Source organism: Bos javanicus, chromosome 21 (genome assembly GCF_032452875.1).
Source record: "Bos javanicus breed banteng chromosome 21, ARS-OSU_banteng_1.0, whole genome shotgun sequence".
Taxonomy (NCBI): Eukaryota; Metazoa; Chordata; class Mammalia; order Artiodactyla; family Bovidae; genus Bos; species Bos javanicus.
Genome location: NC_083888.1, coordinates 40,665,941 through 40,683,747, shown reverse-complemented (window position 1 = coordinate 40,683,747; position 17,807 = coordinate 40,665,941). Strand labels below are relative to the sequence as shown.

Below are 17,807 nucleotides of genomic sequence, written 5' to 3'. Positions count from 1 at the left end.
AGTGGGTCGCCATTTCCTTCTCCAATGCATGAAAGTGAAAAGTCAAAGTGAAGTTGATCAGTCGTGTCCGACTCTTAGCAACCCCATGGACCGCAGCCTACCAGGCTCCTCCATCCTTACTCATCATATATTTGAATGACTTCCTTAAAATAAAATTATACAGTCCAAGAGGTTCAGTAGGTTTTAAAACATAATCTTTGGGGGATATATACAATTTTAAACCACTCCTAGATGTTTGTTATTTGATAAACTATTTCAAAAAGGCAAAGAGGAAAACTTAGATGGTATAAAACATCCCAACAAGCTAGTTAAAAAATTCTCAACTAAAAGTTAAGCTTTTTTTACACCATATTAAACAGAATGAATTTACACTGCTAATGCTCACCGATAAATATCATTACCATATTCTGACCAATTCATTTTTGGAATAATTCAATTTGACTTAAAAATTTGAAAAGATGAAGTAGATGACTAGCTTTGAAGCAGATGACTCTCCTATGCTGTGGCAATCACCCATATATTTAAAGTTTTCTAAGAAGAATGACTCTCATCTCAAATTAATGAGACAGAAACAAGTGAAAAATAAACTTTATAATCTTTCCTTATCACTTTAAACTGTCATAACTTGGTTTTAAACAAGTTTTGTAAATAAGTATTGTAGTTATCAGATGAAAGTCTTACTATGAAAAGCAAAACTCAAAGAAATAAATATCCCAAAACAAAAATTTTAAGTTAAATGAAAATAAAACATCTACATACCCTCAACAGCCTGTAAGTAACTATTCCAAAACCCCAAAGTCTGTACATCAGACAATGTGTGTACTGTAAAAAGATCACTAAGTATTTTTGCAGAAAGATTCTCAGGTTTATGACAGAAGATGTGAAAAAATGCTTCTGGGTAAGTCTGAATTTTCTCCAAAACACCAAGAGTTTTCAGACCCTGTTTAAAACTTAAAGAGAAGAAAAATAATGAGCCAACATTCATACACATATGTTTGGAACACATATTTCTAGCTCATTTACAATTACATAATTAGATGTGAGAAAAAAAATATGGACATACTACATGATACTTTCAATCAATAACAAGCCAATGTATTAATATAAAATGAATATATTACATGCCTACAGTATTTATAGAATAATTTTAAAATTGAGCTAATAATTTTCCATTAAGAGAAAAAAGACATCTAAAATTTTATACTTCAAAGCTAGTTAGTATAAAATGAAAGACTGCAAAGAAACTAAATTTTAGCCACACAAAAATGCAACTTTTGTATTGCTAAAAAGAAATTAACAAAGAGAAAACAAACAAAATATTTTTAATATACATGATAAAACACTAATTTCTCTAGTTGTACTAAAAATACAAATCAGTTTTCTAGAAGAACAATCCAAATACACAAAATATAAATGCATTATTAAGAAAATACAAGTAACAAATAAATTTTTAAAAATGTACATTCTCACTAATAAGCAAAGAATGGAGATACCATTTTTGCCCATCAGACTGACGAAGCCTTTATTGTGTCTCTGATTTCCCTAGCCACCTCCTCAGGAACCCTGATACACAGATTCATCTTCCATTCTATAAGCTCTTCCTCAACAGCACAGCTCTTTCTCAAGTGCTTATCTTTCCCATTTTTGAATGAAGGAAAAAAAATTAATCCTATTTTCCTTTGAGACGATCTATGTAAAAGACTTATCTTTTCACATTCACCTTCCCTCCACTCCTTTCTACAGAGTAACTGCCCCAAGTTCATGAATGATGTATGGCACCAGTCTCCTGGTTTCCCTTTATTTCTCTGTCCAGACCTTCTGAGTCTCTTACAAAGCTTCTTCTGTCTTTGCTTTCCCTTAAATGTTACTGTTTGTTCCTCATGGTTCTGTAACAAGACAAATTTCTCTTTCCTCTTAGCATATCCCATGATTTGTTTAAGCAGGTTTATGTGCATTATTATAAAATCTATTATTTCCAGCCCAAAATATATATCCAACAGACTGCTGGGCACCATATATTCTAAGTACCCAAACTTATTAAGTCCAAAAGAAAGCTGATTACCCAACTATCAAAATCAGAACCATAAATGACAATTAATGCCTCCATTACTATTAGTATAGATAAATCTGAATGTCATTCTTAACTCTTCCTTGTTCCACGCCCAACTACCAAGTTCTGTGAATGTCCTTTTCTGAAATGCTTTTTGTCTGTTCATTTCTCCACACATCAATTACCACCTTATTGCAAACCACCTGCAGAGGAACTGTTTCTACCAAGTGTTTAAGTCTCTAAGTTGATTTTCCATGTGAACACCAAAAAAGATATCCACATCCTATTCCCCAGAACCTGTGAATGTGATCTTATTTGGAAAAAGAGTCCAGGCAGATGTAATTATGTTAAGGATCCTGAGATCATTTTACCTAGATTATCTGAGCTTATCCTAAGTCCAGTGATAACTGTCTTTATAAAAGAAACACAGAGAGGAAAAGGCCATGTAACACAGAAGCTTAGAGCTATGCAACCACAAACCACCAGAAGTTAAAAGAAGCAAAGATTGAATTATCTTTCAAAATTCCCAGAATGAAGCCCTGTCAACATGAGGACGAGGACTTCTAGCCTCCAAAACTATGGGAGAATAAATTTCTGTTGTTTAAAGCCATCAGTTTGTGATAATTTTTTACAATAGCCACAGGAAACTAATAATATACACAATGTCTATGAAGTCAAAACTCCTTAACATGACTTTTAAGGTTCTCCACAATACAATCCTTGCCTGCCTATCTTGGTTTTAACTTTTACCTTACATTTAACCTTTGAAGCAAATTTCAGCCCAATATTTAAAATTTTACTTTTAATTAAAATTAAGTATTTGAAGCTTATACAAAAGCCAGGAAATAAGAGAAAACCATGAACTGTCACTTGAATTTAAAAGATATTGACATTTTGTGTTTGTTTGCTCAGATTATTAAGTAAAATACTCTATTCACTCAATTAAATCTGTCCATTCACACAACCTTCCCTTCTCTCCTACAAAGAAAACTACTTGAAACTGCTATTTAACTATTCTGAATTTTTACTATAGCCTAAATTTCATTTTAGTTTCAATATACATGTATCTCTAAAAAATAACTAGTACTGCTTTGTTTTAAAAGTTTCCATAAATGGCACCACAATGTATAATTATTTTTCAGAATTTTGCTTCTTTGAGAGTAATTTTTTTTCTAGTTATTATATAATCATAGTGATTACTACATTAGGTAACTAGGTCTAGCACTTTTGGGAAACTATATTGAATTTCAAAAAGCTTTTTTATTATGTACTGCAAATTTTTGTGTTCCTTTTTTAATTCCAATTTAGCTTCTATTTAAATTTTTAATTGGCATATTTAAAATCGAAAGCAAATCAAGTATTTACCTGCTTGCTGAACAACACAAAGGCCCTAGGACATTTGCAACTCCAGTGGCTCTCTATGTTACTCAAACATTTCACCTTGTATCATAAATCCCCAAATGAAACATTAACTTTTTGTACAGTTAATATTTACTCTAATATCAACGAATTTCTTTACCATTCCTTGTCACCTGCACATCTCCCTTTTAGAATCCTTTACCTCTTGTATACAGTAACCTTGCTACACTCTTTATAGAAGTTCTACGATTTTAGCTGGAACATCAGGTAGACTATAAATGATAATTTTAATTCTCTGAATCTTTAATAACACTTATTGCTTTAGTCCTGTAGCTCTACTACGTCTTCCAGCATATTGTAGAAATGAAGGAGGTAATTATATATATCCCAGGCTTGTCATGGCCTTAAGAGGAATGCCTGTCACACTATTAAGGATAATGTTCACTGAATGTTTACCAGATAATCTGTATAAGGATACCTCAAACTGTCAGTTTAGAATTATGTACAAATGTATCAATTGCTTTTTTTGCATCTATAATTATATGATGATTGTGTTTTCTCCTTTAATCTATTAGTGGAATGGACTAAAGCAACATTTGATTTTTGATACTAGACCTGCCTTGCTTCCTTTTATAAACCCTCCTCAGAATTGTTAGTTAATTTTGAGGCTATGTTGCTAGGTACAAATAGATTCAAGACTGCTGAATTCAAGATAATTTGTTTTTAACACTATTAGGGTCATTTAAAGACAAGGCTTTATGAAAAAATAATTAGAATTTTTCTTTCTTTTGCTTTGAAGCCATCTATTTAGAATGCAATTTAGGATCCTCTGTCTTTTAATACAAGAGTCTAATTTATTTACATGTATTATAATCTCCTATATATTTAAATTATTCTTCTATCTTATTTCTTTGAACATTGTTTTTCCTTGCTTCTTTTTATCCCTCTTTTTCTGCTCGCTCTATGATTAAATATGTTTTATTGCTATCCCCACCGCCATCAAACTGGTCTGGAAGTCACATACTCTTCCTATTATTTTAGAATTTTCCCTTTAAAGATACATAGTTGGTTTAACAATCTAAAGGTAATTAATGCTTCTCCACTACTACCTCAAGAATACAAGTTCCTTAAAACAATACAGTGACCCTTCTCTTCTTACAGATCAACTTTTTACTAGTATTTCATTTTAACCATTTCTTACCAAAATTTAGTTGTTGTTTTTTTTTTTCCTTTTTAATGGCTAATGCCTGTCTTTATTCAGGTTTTTTTCTTTTTTTTGCTTACTGATGTTGCTTGTATCTTACTTTTTCTTTCTGGGTTCAATTTCTTTCTTCCTTAAGTACGTATTTTATTAATCTCTTTAGGAAAGAAAGAAAGATGTCTCAAAATATCTTTATTTCCTTCTTTCTCTTGAATAATAATGTAACTAGCTCTGTGAAGTTATTATCTCGGGTTATCTGTTTTCAGTGTTGATTTCATTGAAAAAAAGGTTTCCAGTATAATTGACACTCCTTTTTACAATGTCTTTTTGCTCAGAAAACTGCCAGCTTTTGCTCAGTTTCATCACAAAGTACACTGCACTTCAGCATATTAAGCCCTGTGAACTGTGGAACTTCTTAAGCAGCATTTTCTATAATATTGCCCTGCCTCCATGTTTCAATTCTCTTCTATCTTTAATGAGAAAATCCTTTTCTTCCGGATCTCCAGTTTTGTCTTAAATGGCCTAACATTTAACAGTCAGCAACTTTTCACTTGTACCATCATTTTTGTTTCCTTTTCCTTGTTGGTTACTTGAATATTTTTTTGCACTCCATTTTTATCTATAGCATTTTGAGTGTATCTATTTTTATAATGTAATAATTTATTGATGCCAGTAAGTATAGAAACATTACTTCTCTTCATGTCCCTTTGTCTTTTGCTGTTTATAATTTCCTAAATATTTATTTTAAATACACTGTGAACCACATTAGCAAATGTCATAATTTTTACCTCAACCATCAAACATAATTCAGCAAACACATGCTTTCATTTTTTTCAATATTCTTTCTTCCTTCCTGATGTTGCAAGATCCAATCTGCTGCCGCCAAGTTGCTTCAGTCGTGTCCGACTCTGTGCAACCCCATAGACGGCAGCCCAACAGCCGCCCCCGTCTCTGGGATTCTCCAGGCAAGAACACTGGAGTGGGTTGCCATTTCCTCCTCCAATGCACGAAAGTGAAAAGTGAAAGTGAAGTCACTCAGTTGTGTCCGACTCTTCGTGACCCCATGAACTGCAGCCTACCAGGCTCCTCCGTCCATGGGATTTTCCAGGCAAGAGTACTGGAGTGGGGTGCCATCGCCTTCTCCGCCCTCTTTATCTAGATCTGCCTAATTCCTGTTTATAAATTAGGTTTTAATTTAAACACCACTTACATAGATAGTAAAGCTCTTCCTGACGTCTAGACTACTCATCCCTATAAAAATAAACAAAAGACTCAAAGAAACAGCTATGAATTCTGACTTAGCAACGAAGAAAAAAATCCATCCATAGGTACATGAACTACTTATTAGTAAAAGAATCCTTTGTACTTCTATGTCATTAAGAGATATCTTTCAAATAAGTTTTAAAGTAATTATCAAAATGTATATTTGGATTATTGTATTAATTATAATTATGAATAGTATTTCTAACTAAGAAAATTTTGAGATGAGTCATAGTCAAAAGACACTTGGATGCATTTTAAAGTTATGTAAAAGTTATTTTAAATTACAGTATTAAAAATATATTAGAAATTATATCCTTTGTAATTGTTTAAGCTTATGATGTCATACTTGAATCTGGAAGACTGCTGATGTTATAAAGGGCTCTAAAAAAAGTATGAGGACTATAAATGGTCAAGCGATAATGAACAGGAGAAAAGGTGGATGGTATGTTACTATTTATTTAATGAAAGAAATGAGGATACATAACACATATTCATATATTTATCTGCTATCATTAAAAAACAATGATGGAAGCCTAAACAATAAAGGCCACTGTAATAATTACTTCATATGAGGATGGAAGGTAGATGTGATTAGGATGAAAGTTAAACTTATCTGAATATATTTTGTATAAGAGCTGAGATCTTTCAATATACTTTCATTACAGACTTGATTTTACATAACTTTAAAATAAAATGAAAATAAAATGCATAGTTAGTAGTATAACAACAAAGAGAATAAATATGTCAAATGACTTTAAACACAGTAATTTGAATTCAAAGTCTTCAGATCAGATCAGTCGCTCAGTCGTGTCCGAGTCTTTGCGACCCCATGAATAGCAGCACACCAGGCCTCCCTGTCCATAACCAACTCCCGGAGTTCACTCAGACTCACATCCATGGAGTCAGTGATGCCATCGAGCCATCTCATCCTCTGTCATCCCCTTCTCCTCTTGCCCCCAATCCCTCCCAGCATCAGACTCTTTTCCAATGAATCAACTCTTCGCATGAGGTGGCCAAAGTACTGGAGTTTCAGCTTTAGCATCATTCCTTCCAAAGAAAACCCAGGGCTGATCTTCTTCAGAATGGACTGGTTGGATGTCCTTGCAGTCCAAGGGACTCTCAAGAGTCTTCTCCAACACCACAGTTCAAAAGCATCAATTCTTCAGCGCTCAGCCTTCCTCACAGTCCAACTCTCACATCCATACATGACTACTGGAAAAACCATAGCCCTGACTAGACGGACCTTTGTTGGCAAAGTAATGTCTCTGCTTTTGAATATGCTATCTAGGTTGGTCATAACTTTCCTTCCAAGGAGTAAGCGTCTTTTAATTTCATGGCTGCAGTCACCATCTGCAGTGATTTTGGAGCCCAGAAAAATAAAGTCTGACACTGATTCCACTGTTTCCCCATCTATTTCCCATGAAGTGATGGGACCTGATGCCATGATCTTCATTTTCTGAATGTTGAGCTTTAAGCCAACTTTTTCACTCTCCACTTTGACATTCATCAAGAGGCTTTTGAGTTCCTCTTCACTTTCTGCCATAAGGGTGGTGTCATCTGCATATCTGAGGTTATTAATATTTCTCCCAGCAATCTTGATTCCAGCTTCTGTTTCTTCCAGTTCAGCGTTTCTCATGATGTACTCTGCATATAAGTTAAATAAACAGGGTGACAATATACAGCCTTGACGAACTCCTTTTCCTATTTGGAACCAGTCTGTTGTTCCATGTCCAGTTCTAACCGTTGCTTCCTGCATACAAATTTCTCAAGAGGCAGATCAGGTGGTCTGGTATTCCCATCTCTTTCAGAATTTTCCAGTTTATCGTGATCCACACAGTCAAAGGCTTTGGCATAGTCAATAAAGCAGAAACAGATGTTTTTCTGGAACTCTCTTGCTTTTTCCGTGATCCAGCGGATGTTGGCAATTTGATCTCTGGTTCCTCTGCCTTTTCTAAAACCAGCTTGAACATCAGGAAGTTCACGGTTCACATATTGCTGAAGCCTGGCTTGGAGAATTTTGAGCATTACTTTACTAGCATGTGAGATGAGTGCAATTGTACGGTAGTTTGAGCATTCTTTGGCATTGCCTTTCTTTGGGATTGGAATGAAAACTGATCTTTTCCAGTCCTGTGGCCACTGCTGAGTTTTCCAAATTTGCTGGCATATTGAGTGCAGCACTTTCACAGCATCATCTTTCAGGATTTGGAATAGCTCAACTGGAATTCCACCACCTCCACTAGCTTTGTTCAAAGTCTTAGACCAAAACAAAAATAACCTTAACCTTATTTCAGTAATATATGTTACTGATGATGATGTCGGTATTATTATTCTGTGACAACTATTATTTATGAAATGTGGAATAAATCAAGGAATTATTTCATACTCTAATTCACCAGTGTCTTTGAGAACTAAGATTATCAACACAGGACAAAGAAAAAGTTAAAAGTCTTGCAGTGGTGAATCTGAAGTATTAGTATAAACTCATGATGTATTTTATATTAAAAAATTAAAATAAAAACAAAAAAACTTATATTTCTTTTTCAGCCAACTGAAAAGGCCTAGAAACAATGACCAACCTGAGAAAAATAAGCATCCCCAAGCATCCAGACTGTGAATTTGAAATACCATTTCCCATTCAAAGCAACAAAGACTGTTTGGCCAGAATGTACAAAAGGAGCCCGAAACACCTTGTTTCAATGAAACTGACACTTCCCACATAGCAGGAAGACCATTAAAGGTCAACATCAAAACAGAGACAACACAACTAGGTTTATACTGGTTAAAGATGAGACAATCTGAAATTTGCTAAGAATAGCAACAATTCTTAAAACATTAAGTATACAGATTAATGATACTGAAATTTAAAAAACTCCTTGAAAACAAAACCAGAATCAATAACAAAGGAAGGTTAGATAAATGAGACTGGCCACAAGTTGGTTGATAACTGTTAGATCTGAATGGTGATTACATGGTGTACCACTCTGTCTACTCTCATATATATTTTAGATTTCCTACTATTAAATAACAGAGTGTGAGGATATAAAATAATTTTGATTTAGAAAAATTATAAGTGAGATATAATTACTTACCCTACCTAAGTAGGATACACTTAAGCAATTCTGCATAGAATGGTAAGAACAGTATTCATCCTTAAGAGGTTAGTTTTAAAGCATTATTTTAAAACAGCACTTAAATTTTATCAAATAAGTCTCACATTATAAGACAATTAACCACTTTAAACATATAATTTGAGAGAATCTTTAGCACATGAACAACTTACCTCTCAAAAGGTGCTTGGACTCTTTTAATTACATGATAAACAAGTACGTCTTTTGCCAACATATATTTATCACTTATTGATGTTATAAGTCTTAGACATCCAATAAACTCTAGGTACTTATAATAGTCATGTATTAAAGAGTTTAAGTCATCCACAGTTGCTGCAGTATTTATCTGTAATGAAGAAAATACACCCAGTTTACGCATTTACTTGTGAAAGAAATTTACATATTTCATATTTCAAATGACATATTACTTCATACTCACACTTCATACATGAGTACACCTGAGTGAAGTGAAAGTACACCAATAGTAATTTTTCTTGAATAAATGTCTGATAATCCACTTTTTAAAATTTAATTTTTAAACTTTACATAATTGTATTAGTTTTGCCAAATATAAAAATGAATCCACCACAGGTATACATGTGTTCCCCATCCTGAGCCCTCCTCCCACCTCCCTCCCCATACCATCCCTCTGGGTCGTCCCAGTGCACTAGCCCCAAGCATCCAGTATCATGCATCGAACCTGGACTGGCATCTCGTTTCATACATGATATTTTACATGTTTCAATGCCATTCTCCCAAATCTTCCCATCCTCTCCCTCTCCCACAGAGTCCATAAGACTGTTCTATACATCAGTGTCTCTTTTGCTGTCTCGTACACAGGGTTATTGTTACCATCTTTCTAAATTCCATATATATGCATTAGTATACTGTATTGGTGTTTTTCCTTCTGGCTTACTTCACTCTGTATAATAGGCTCCAGTTTCATCCACCTCATTAGAACTGATTCAAATGTATCTTTTGAATGGCTGAGTAATACTCCATTGTGTATATGTACCACAGCTTTCTTATCCATTCGTCTGCTGATGGACATCTAGGTTGCTTCCATGTCCTAGCTATTATAAACAGTGCTGCGATGAACATTGGGGTACACTTGTCTCTTTCCCTTCTGGTTTCCTCAGTATGTATGCCCAGCAGTGGGATTGCTGGATCATAAGGCAGTTCTATTTCCAGTTTTTTAAGGAATCTCCACACTGTTCTCCATAGTGGCTGTACTAGTTTGCATTCGCACCAACAGTGTAACAGGGTTCCCTTTTCTCCACACCCTCTCCAGCATTTATTACTTGTAGACTTTTGGATCGCAGCCATTCTGACTGGTGTGAAATGGTACCTCATAGTGGTTTTGATTTGCATTTCTCTGATAATGAGTGATGTTGAGCATCTTTTCATGTGTTTGTTAGCCATCTGTATGTCTTCTTTGGAGAAATGTCTATTTAGTTCTTTGGCCCATTTTTTGATTGGGTCATTTATTTTTCCGGAGTTGAGCTATAGGAGTTGCTTGTATATTTTTGAGATTAGTTGTTTGTCAGTTGCTTCATTTGCTATTATTTTCTCCCATTCTGAAGGCTGTCTTTTCACCTTGCTAATAGTTTCCTTTGATGTGCAGAAGCTTTTAAGGTTAATTAGGTCCCATTTGTTTATTTTTATTTCCAATATTCTGGGAGGTGGGTCATAGAGGATCCTGCTGTGATGTATGTCAGAGAGTGTTTTGCCTATGTTCTCCTCTAGGAGTTTTATAGTTTCTGGTCTTACGTTTAGATCTTTAATCCATTTTGAGTTTATTTTTGTGTATGGTGTTAGAAAGTGGTCTAGTTTCATTCTTTTACAAGTGGTTGACCAGATTTCCCAGCACCACTTGTTAAAGAGATTGTCTTTAATCCATTGTATATTCTTGCCTCCTTTGTCAAAGATAAGGTGTCCATATGTGCGTGGATTTATCTCTGGGCTTTCTATTTTGTTCCATTGATCAATATTTCTGTCTTTGTGCCAGTACCATACTGTCTTGATAACTGTGGCTTTGTAGTAGAGCCTGAAGTCAGGTAGGTTGATTCCTCCAGTTCCATTCTTCTTTCTCAAGACAGCTTTGGCTATTCGAGGTTTTTTGTATTTCCATATAAACTGTGAAATTATTTGTTCTAGCTCTGTGAAGAATACTGTTGGTAGCTTGATAGGGATTGCATTGAATCTACAGATTGCTTTGGGTAGTATACTCATTTTCACTATATTGATTCTTCCAATCCATGAACATGGTATATTTCTCCATCTATTAGTGTCCTCTTTGATTTCTTTCACCAGTGTTTTATAGTTTTCTATATATAGGTTTTTAGTTTCTTTAGGTAGATATATTCCTAAGTATTTTATTCTTTCCGTTGCAATGGTGAATGGAATTGTTTCCTTAATTTCTCTCTCTGTTTTCTCATTATTAGTGTATAGGAATGCAAGGGATTTCTGTGTGTTGATTTTATATCCTGCAACTTTACTATAGTCACTGATTAGTTCTAGTAATTTTCTGGTGGAGTCTTTAGGGTTTTCTATGTAGAGGATCATGTCATCTGCAAATAGTGAGAGTTTTACTTCTTCTTTTCCAATTTGGATTCCTTTTATATCTTTTTCTGCTCTGACTGCTGTGGCCAAAACTTCCAAAACTATGTTGAATAGTAATGGTGAAAGTGGGCACCCTTGTCTTGTTCCTGACTTTAGAGGAAATGCTTTCAATTTTTCACCATTGAGGATAATGTTTGCTGTGGGTTTGTCATATATAGCTGATAATCCACTTTAATACAGTATATATCTGCCTCAAGAAAGCTAGTCTGTAATTCCACATTCAAAAAATTTACATTTATTTATAATTGGTTGATGATTGGTTTACCATATTGGTTTGATTTCTGTCATGCATCAACATGAATTAAACCATGGGTGTATATATGTGCCCTCCCTCTTGAATCTTCTTCATCCCACCTCCAGCCCATCCCCACCCCTCTAGGTTATTAAAGAGCCCCAGTTCGAGTTCCTTGAGTTGAAATTCCACTTTAATATAGGAAGCTATTTACATAAAGGTAGTAATTGACATAGAACAGGTACATAGACTAGAGAGGCAAGAAAGATGATCTGCAGAGATTTCATGAACGAGAAAGTATAGTTTGAATATACTTTTATATATTTCAAATATTTCATTTGAATAAAAATGAATAGACTCAAAAGAGTATTTGAGGCAACAGTATAAAGAAAGAAATACTTGACCATTTATGAGCCAGACACTTTCATATAGTTAGCTCTTGAACAAAGTTACAGAGGGAGAAAGATGAATGGAAAATCTCCTTGGTATTTTTTTCCCAAAAAACTCTTCTCCCAGGTATTCCCTCATTTATTTCAGATCTCTACTGTGATCTCAGAAGCTTTTCCCAAGTACCCTTTTCAAACTATCTTCATGCTGTAATGGGCTTCCCTTGTGGCTTAGCTGGGAAAGAATGCACCTGCAATGTGGGAGACCTGGGTTCGATCCGGGTTGGGAAGATCCCCTGGAGAAGGGAAAGGCTACGCACTCCAGTATTCTGGCCTGGAGAATTCCATGGACTGTACAGTCCATAGAGTTGCAAACAGTCAGACAAGACTAAGCAACTTTCACACTCTACTAGTTGGGTATGTGTTATCTCATCCTCCTAACCCACCACCCTGAGTTTTAGCTGGGCATATGACAAAACTTTCCTTACAGCCAGATGTGGCCTTATGTGACTAAGAGCTGTCCAATAGAACATGAGTGAAAATGTGTTAAATTTCCCTGAACTCTACTTTCACCTTCTCCCCTAAGAGCATATTTCAGCTATGAAGACAATATCCTAAATGATTATACAATGAGAGTTGTTCAGGTGCTCAGTTGTGTCAGACTCTTTGTGACTCCATGTCACAGCCAGACTTCCCTGTCTTTCACCATCTCCCGAACCTTGCTGAAACTCATGTCCATTGGGTCGGTGATGCCATCCAACTATCTCATTCTCTGTCGTCCCCTTCTCCTGGCCTCAATCTTTGCCAGCATCAGGTCTTTTCTAATGAGTTAGCTCTTTGCATTAGGTGGTCAAAGTACTGGAGCTTCAGCTTCAGCATCAGTCCTTCCAATGAATATTCAGGGTTGACTTCCTTTAAGATTGATTGGTTTGATCTTGGTGTAGTTCAAGGGACTCTTAAGAGTCTTCTCCAACACCACAGTTCAAAAGCATCAATTCTTTGGCACTCAGCCTTCTTTATGGCACAACTCTCACATCTATACATGACTATTGGAAAATCCATGGCTTTGACTAGACAGACTTTTGTTGGCAAAGTAACGTCCTTGCTTTTTAATATACTGTCTAGCATATGCTGGTCATAGCTTTTCTTCCAAGGAGCAAATGTCTTTTAATTTCATAGCTGCAATCACCATCTGCAGTGATTTTGGAGCCCAAGAAACATAAAGGCTGTCACTGTATCCACTGTTTTCCCATCTATTTGCTACAATGATGGGACAGGATGCCATGATTTTTGTTTTTACAATGCTGAGTTTTAAGCCAGCTTTTTGACTCTCCTCTTTCATCTTCAATAGGCTCTTTAGTTCTTCTTCACTTTCTGCCACAAAGGTGGTGTCATCTGCATATCTGAGGTTACTGATATTCCCCCAGCAATCTTGATTCCAGCTTATGCTTCATCCAGCCAGCATTTTGCATGATGTACTCTGCACGTAAGTTAAATAAGTAGGATGACAATATACAGCCTTGACATACTCCTTTCCCAATTTGGAACAAGGCTGTTGTTCTATATCTGGTGTTAACTATTGCTTCTTGACCTGCATACAGATTTCTCAGGAGGCAAGTAAGGTGGTCTGGTTTTCCCATTGCTTTAAGAATTTTCCAGTTTGTTGTGATCCAAATAGTCAAAAGCTTTAGCATAGTCAATAAATCAGAAATAGATATTTTTCTGGAATTCTCTTGCCTTTTCGATGATCCAATGGATATTGGCAATTGGATGTCTCGTTCCTCTGCCTTTTCTAAATCCAGCTTGAACATCTGGAAGTTCTTCGTTCATGAACTGTTGAAGCCTATCTTGGGAATTTTGAGCATTACTTTGCTAGCATGTGAAATGAGTGCAATTGTTCAGAGTTTGAACATTCTTTGGCATTGCCTTTCTCTAGGATTGGAATGAAAACTGACCTTTCCCAGTCCTGTGGCCACTGTTGAATTTTCCATATTTGCTGGCATATTGAATGCAGCACTTTCAAAGCATCACCTTTTAGAATTTGAAATAGCTCAAGTGGAATTCCGTCACATCCACTAGCTTTGTTCAGAGTGATCTTTCCTAAGGTCCACTTGACTCTGTACTCCAGGATGTCTGGCTCTAGGTGAGTGACCACACTATCATGGTTATCTGGGTCATTAAGATCTTTTTTGTATAGGTCTCCTATGTACTCTTCACCTCTTCTATGTTTTGTTAGGTCTATTCCATTTCTGTCCTTTATTGTACCCAATACAACGAGAGGAAGGAATTCAATTCTCTGGGTGACCTGGTGTATCACAATTGTACCTTTAAAACAGGAGCCATTTTTGTACAGGCCAGAGAGCATTTTATGCTTTGTGGGCCTATGGTGCTTGTCCCAAACTATTCAACCCCACCACTGCAGTGTAAAATCAGTCACAGACACATAATAAATGGGTGTGGTTGTGTTCCTATAAAACTTTAAAAAGGCAGCAGGCAACACTTGGCCTACAGCTATAATTTACCAACTCCTACTTAAAATCTAGATTTTAGAAAAAAATTAAATATCTGCCTTTTTTTGAGCTTTTGTCTTTTGGGTCTCTTTGTTACAAAAGCCTAGCCTAATCTTATTATATACCCCAAGCATTATCTTGGAAGAGATATCCTTCTTCTTATTCTGTTCTATATTATGATATATTTTACTCCATGACAGTTTATTACATATTTGATTATTTTGTCTTTCTTCTCATAGGTAAATTCTAAGGAGGCAGGGGGTTTGTTTAGTTCACTACTTTATCCTCAGTGTTAAAACAAGTATGGAATACACAGCATTTGTTGACTGAAATCAATGAAGAAACACTGGCAAAGAACCAGAGTAAATAAAGCCATGAGGAGAACTAGAAGTCTTAAGGGCCCTAATGAAGAGTTTAAACTCCATTCAGTAGGCAATGAGAATCCATTAGGATTCTTGAGGAAGAAAGCAATGTGGTCAAACCTGTACTTGTAAAAGAATCATCCTGAGTAAGAAGATTAGAATAATATCTTAACTGTTTAAACATAGATATAAATTTCATTTACTAAGCATACTAGAAATAAGAAGGAAAGGTCACTCTTAAGAGACAGATGCCTTGACACAAACTGATGAACAGAGTATGGAAGAGTGATAACAACCCTGTCTCCAGAGTAACTTGGAAATAAAAAATCTCTTGAAAAGAACACGAGAATCAGGCAAAAAACCCAAATTCTGGGGAAAAGTTCTGTCTTAAACATGTTGGGCTCAATTTGGTAGGAAGAGCCAGATCTTATCTGGATCTAAAAATCTGGGGGCTCAAAAACACAGGTCTGGAAATCATCGGAAAAGTTATGAATGAGAAGATGCTTTCTTCTCATTATATAGAAGGAGGACTGTTAAGACAACACTACCTAAAATTACCTAAGTTTCAGGGGTAGGAAGAAGTATTTAAAAAGACAATAGTAGTTAAAAGTACCAGGGAACAGAATATTAGAAAAAACAGCAGAAAGGAATTCAAATACAATGGTGATTGCAGATATCAGAGGAGATACGGAATTAGGAAAGAAAGGCCTTTGTATGTGGAGATTTAGATCCCTGCCTATTTTTAGTAGGGGACAGGTTAAGGGAAGAAAAGTTGAATGGATTTCATTGTCTCAGTTTCTAAACCAGTAACACATGGGCAAAGATGCTTATCTCACAGGGTATTACAGTAAGTAAACTGAGTTTGTACAGGTAACACGTGCAGTACAGGGCTTAATAAATGGCAACACTTTTTAGGAAGGAACATAGAGTCTCCCCAACTATTTTCACAGAGAAGAAAGTCAGCCTGGTCTTTCACTCCACCTATCACTCATATCTCCCTGCTGAGGAGGAAAAGATAAGTTTTCTGCTGGTAACCATCCTCTCTTCAGATCCACCTGCCTACAAGAAGGAGCACTTTCACCTGCTCTTTACCGTGCAATAAGGAACCTGACTTATGTCATCTCTGGCAGAGCAGATAAATCCATCTAGTTCTGAGAAGTGTTAACAAGCCGTTCTGACCACAGATCTAAGCCACATTATCCAACTGGTTTTATCAACATTAAGCATGGCACTTTGATCTCTAGCTATTTGTTCTTTATATCTATCTGTTAAGTGATTGTTAACTTTGCTGGTAAACAAAAATATCTACACCCCTTAACCACTCCACAAAGAATATTTATTATTCTATTGCAGATCCAGCATTTATATTCAAATATATCTAGAACATGGGCTTCCCTGGTGGCTCAGACTGTAAAGAATCTGCCTACAATGCAGGACACCTGGGTTCGATCCCTGGGTCAGGAAGATCGCATGGAGAAGGGAATGGCTATTCACTCCAGTATTCTTGCCTGGAGAGTTCCAGGGACAGAGGAACCTGGAGGGCTACAGTCCATGGGTCACAAAGAGTCAGATATGATGAAGCAACTATCATATAACTAGAACACAGTCTATATTTGAACAAACAGATACATTTCTTACCCTGATCATAATCTGTGCCACATCAAAGTCTGAAACATCGTCTACAATTGGTTGGGTATTTTCTGGTCCATAAGCAAGGCAGTTAAATAAGGTCTGAGAAAAGAAACCAGGTGAAGGACCACCATGAACCAAAGAAATGGCAACCATTTTGCCAGCTTCATAGTAAAGGTTCTCTTTCAGAGCTGTAAATACAGATAAAAGATATCAAATACACTTCTTTTATTAATAAATGATAACCATCATATATAAGTAATACATAATAAATCAGAAATTTTAAAAATCTAAGCATTAGACAAACATAAAATAACCTAATTCAGACACTATAATAATGTATACTATATAGATTTCAACTAAAATATACAATTTTCAATTCTATAAATTTTTTTTCTGAATACAAAGTAACACCCTGTTGTAGAAAAGGATGTAAATACAGAAAAATCTGTTTATAAAATCACTTATAATCCTACCACTCTGTAATAAACAGTGCACACACTGTGGTATATTTATGTCTCATGTATATATAAATATATACATAAATAATTTGACTTCTGTTTTTCCACTTTACTGTACTGCAAATTTTTAAAATATTATTTGAAATTATTCACATCTATAGTTAACAAATGCATTAAAAATGATTTACTGATGTGCTACAATGTAAACCATGTATTTATTACTTGTTACCCCAGTTGAGGACCTTTTCAACTACATGAGACACAATGTTATAGTCAACATGTGTTACACATTCTTATTTATATATCTCTGATTATCAGGAGAGATTCCTACCTATGATATTAGTGGTTCAAAGGATATAAGCAATTTTAAGGTTGCTGATATACAAAATAGTACAAATTTACTCTCAACAGTATTCAGTTCAGTTCAGTCGCTCAGTCGTGTCCAACTCAATAGTATATGCTACCTTAACTGTAAGGTATCATCATAGCTCTCAATATTTTTTAATGTCTCATTTAAAATGTTTTAGCTACTTTCATAAGTCAAAAAGATACCATGTAAATTTTCCTTTATTTTTTTCTAAAAAGTTTTTTATTAGTTGTTCAACTACTTGTTCAAAGTAATTTA

At 35.3% G+C, this 17,807-nt stretch overlaps 1 protein-coding gene across 13 annotated transcripts in view; it reads right to left on the bottom strand.

Annotated features, from left to right (window-relative positions):
- G2E3 (G2/M-phase specific E3 ubiquitin protein ligase) overlaps positions 1–17,807 on the bottom strand; it is a 78,143-nt gene that overhangs the window by 6,472 nt on the left and 53,864 nt on the right. For 12 of the 13 annotated variants that reach the window (XM_061394065.1, XM_061394052.1, XM_061394055.1 and 9 more), the window contains 3 exons: positions 16,731–16,912; positions 9,154–9,326; positions 760–950 (listed from right to left, as the gene is read on the bottom strand). In XM_061394065.1, coding sequence (XP_061250049.1) covers positions 760–950; positions 9,154–9,326; positions 16,731–16,912 — 546 coding nt within the window. The remainder of the gene's footprint in view (positions 1–759; positions 951–9,153; positions 9,327–16,730; positions 16,913–17,807) is intronic. The other variant, XM_061394066.1, reaches the window with a different exon arrangement.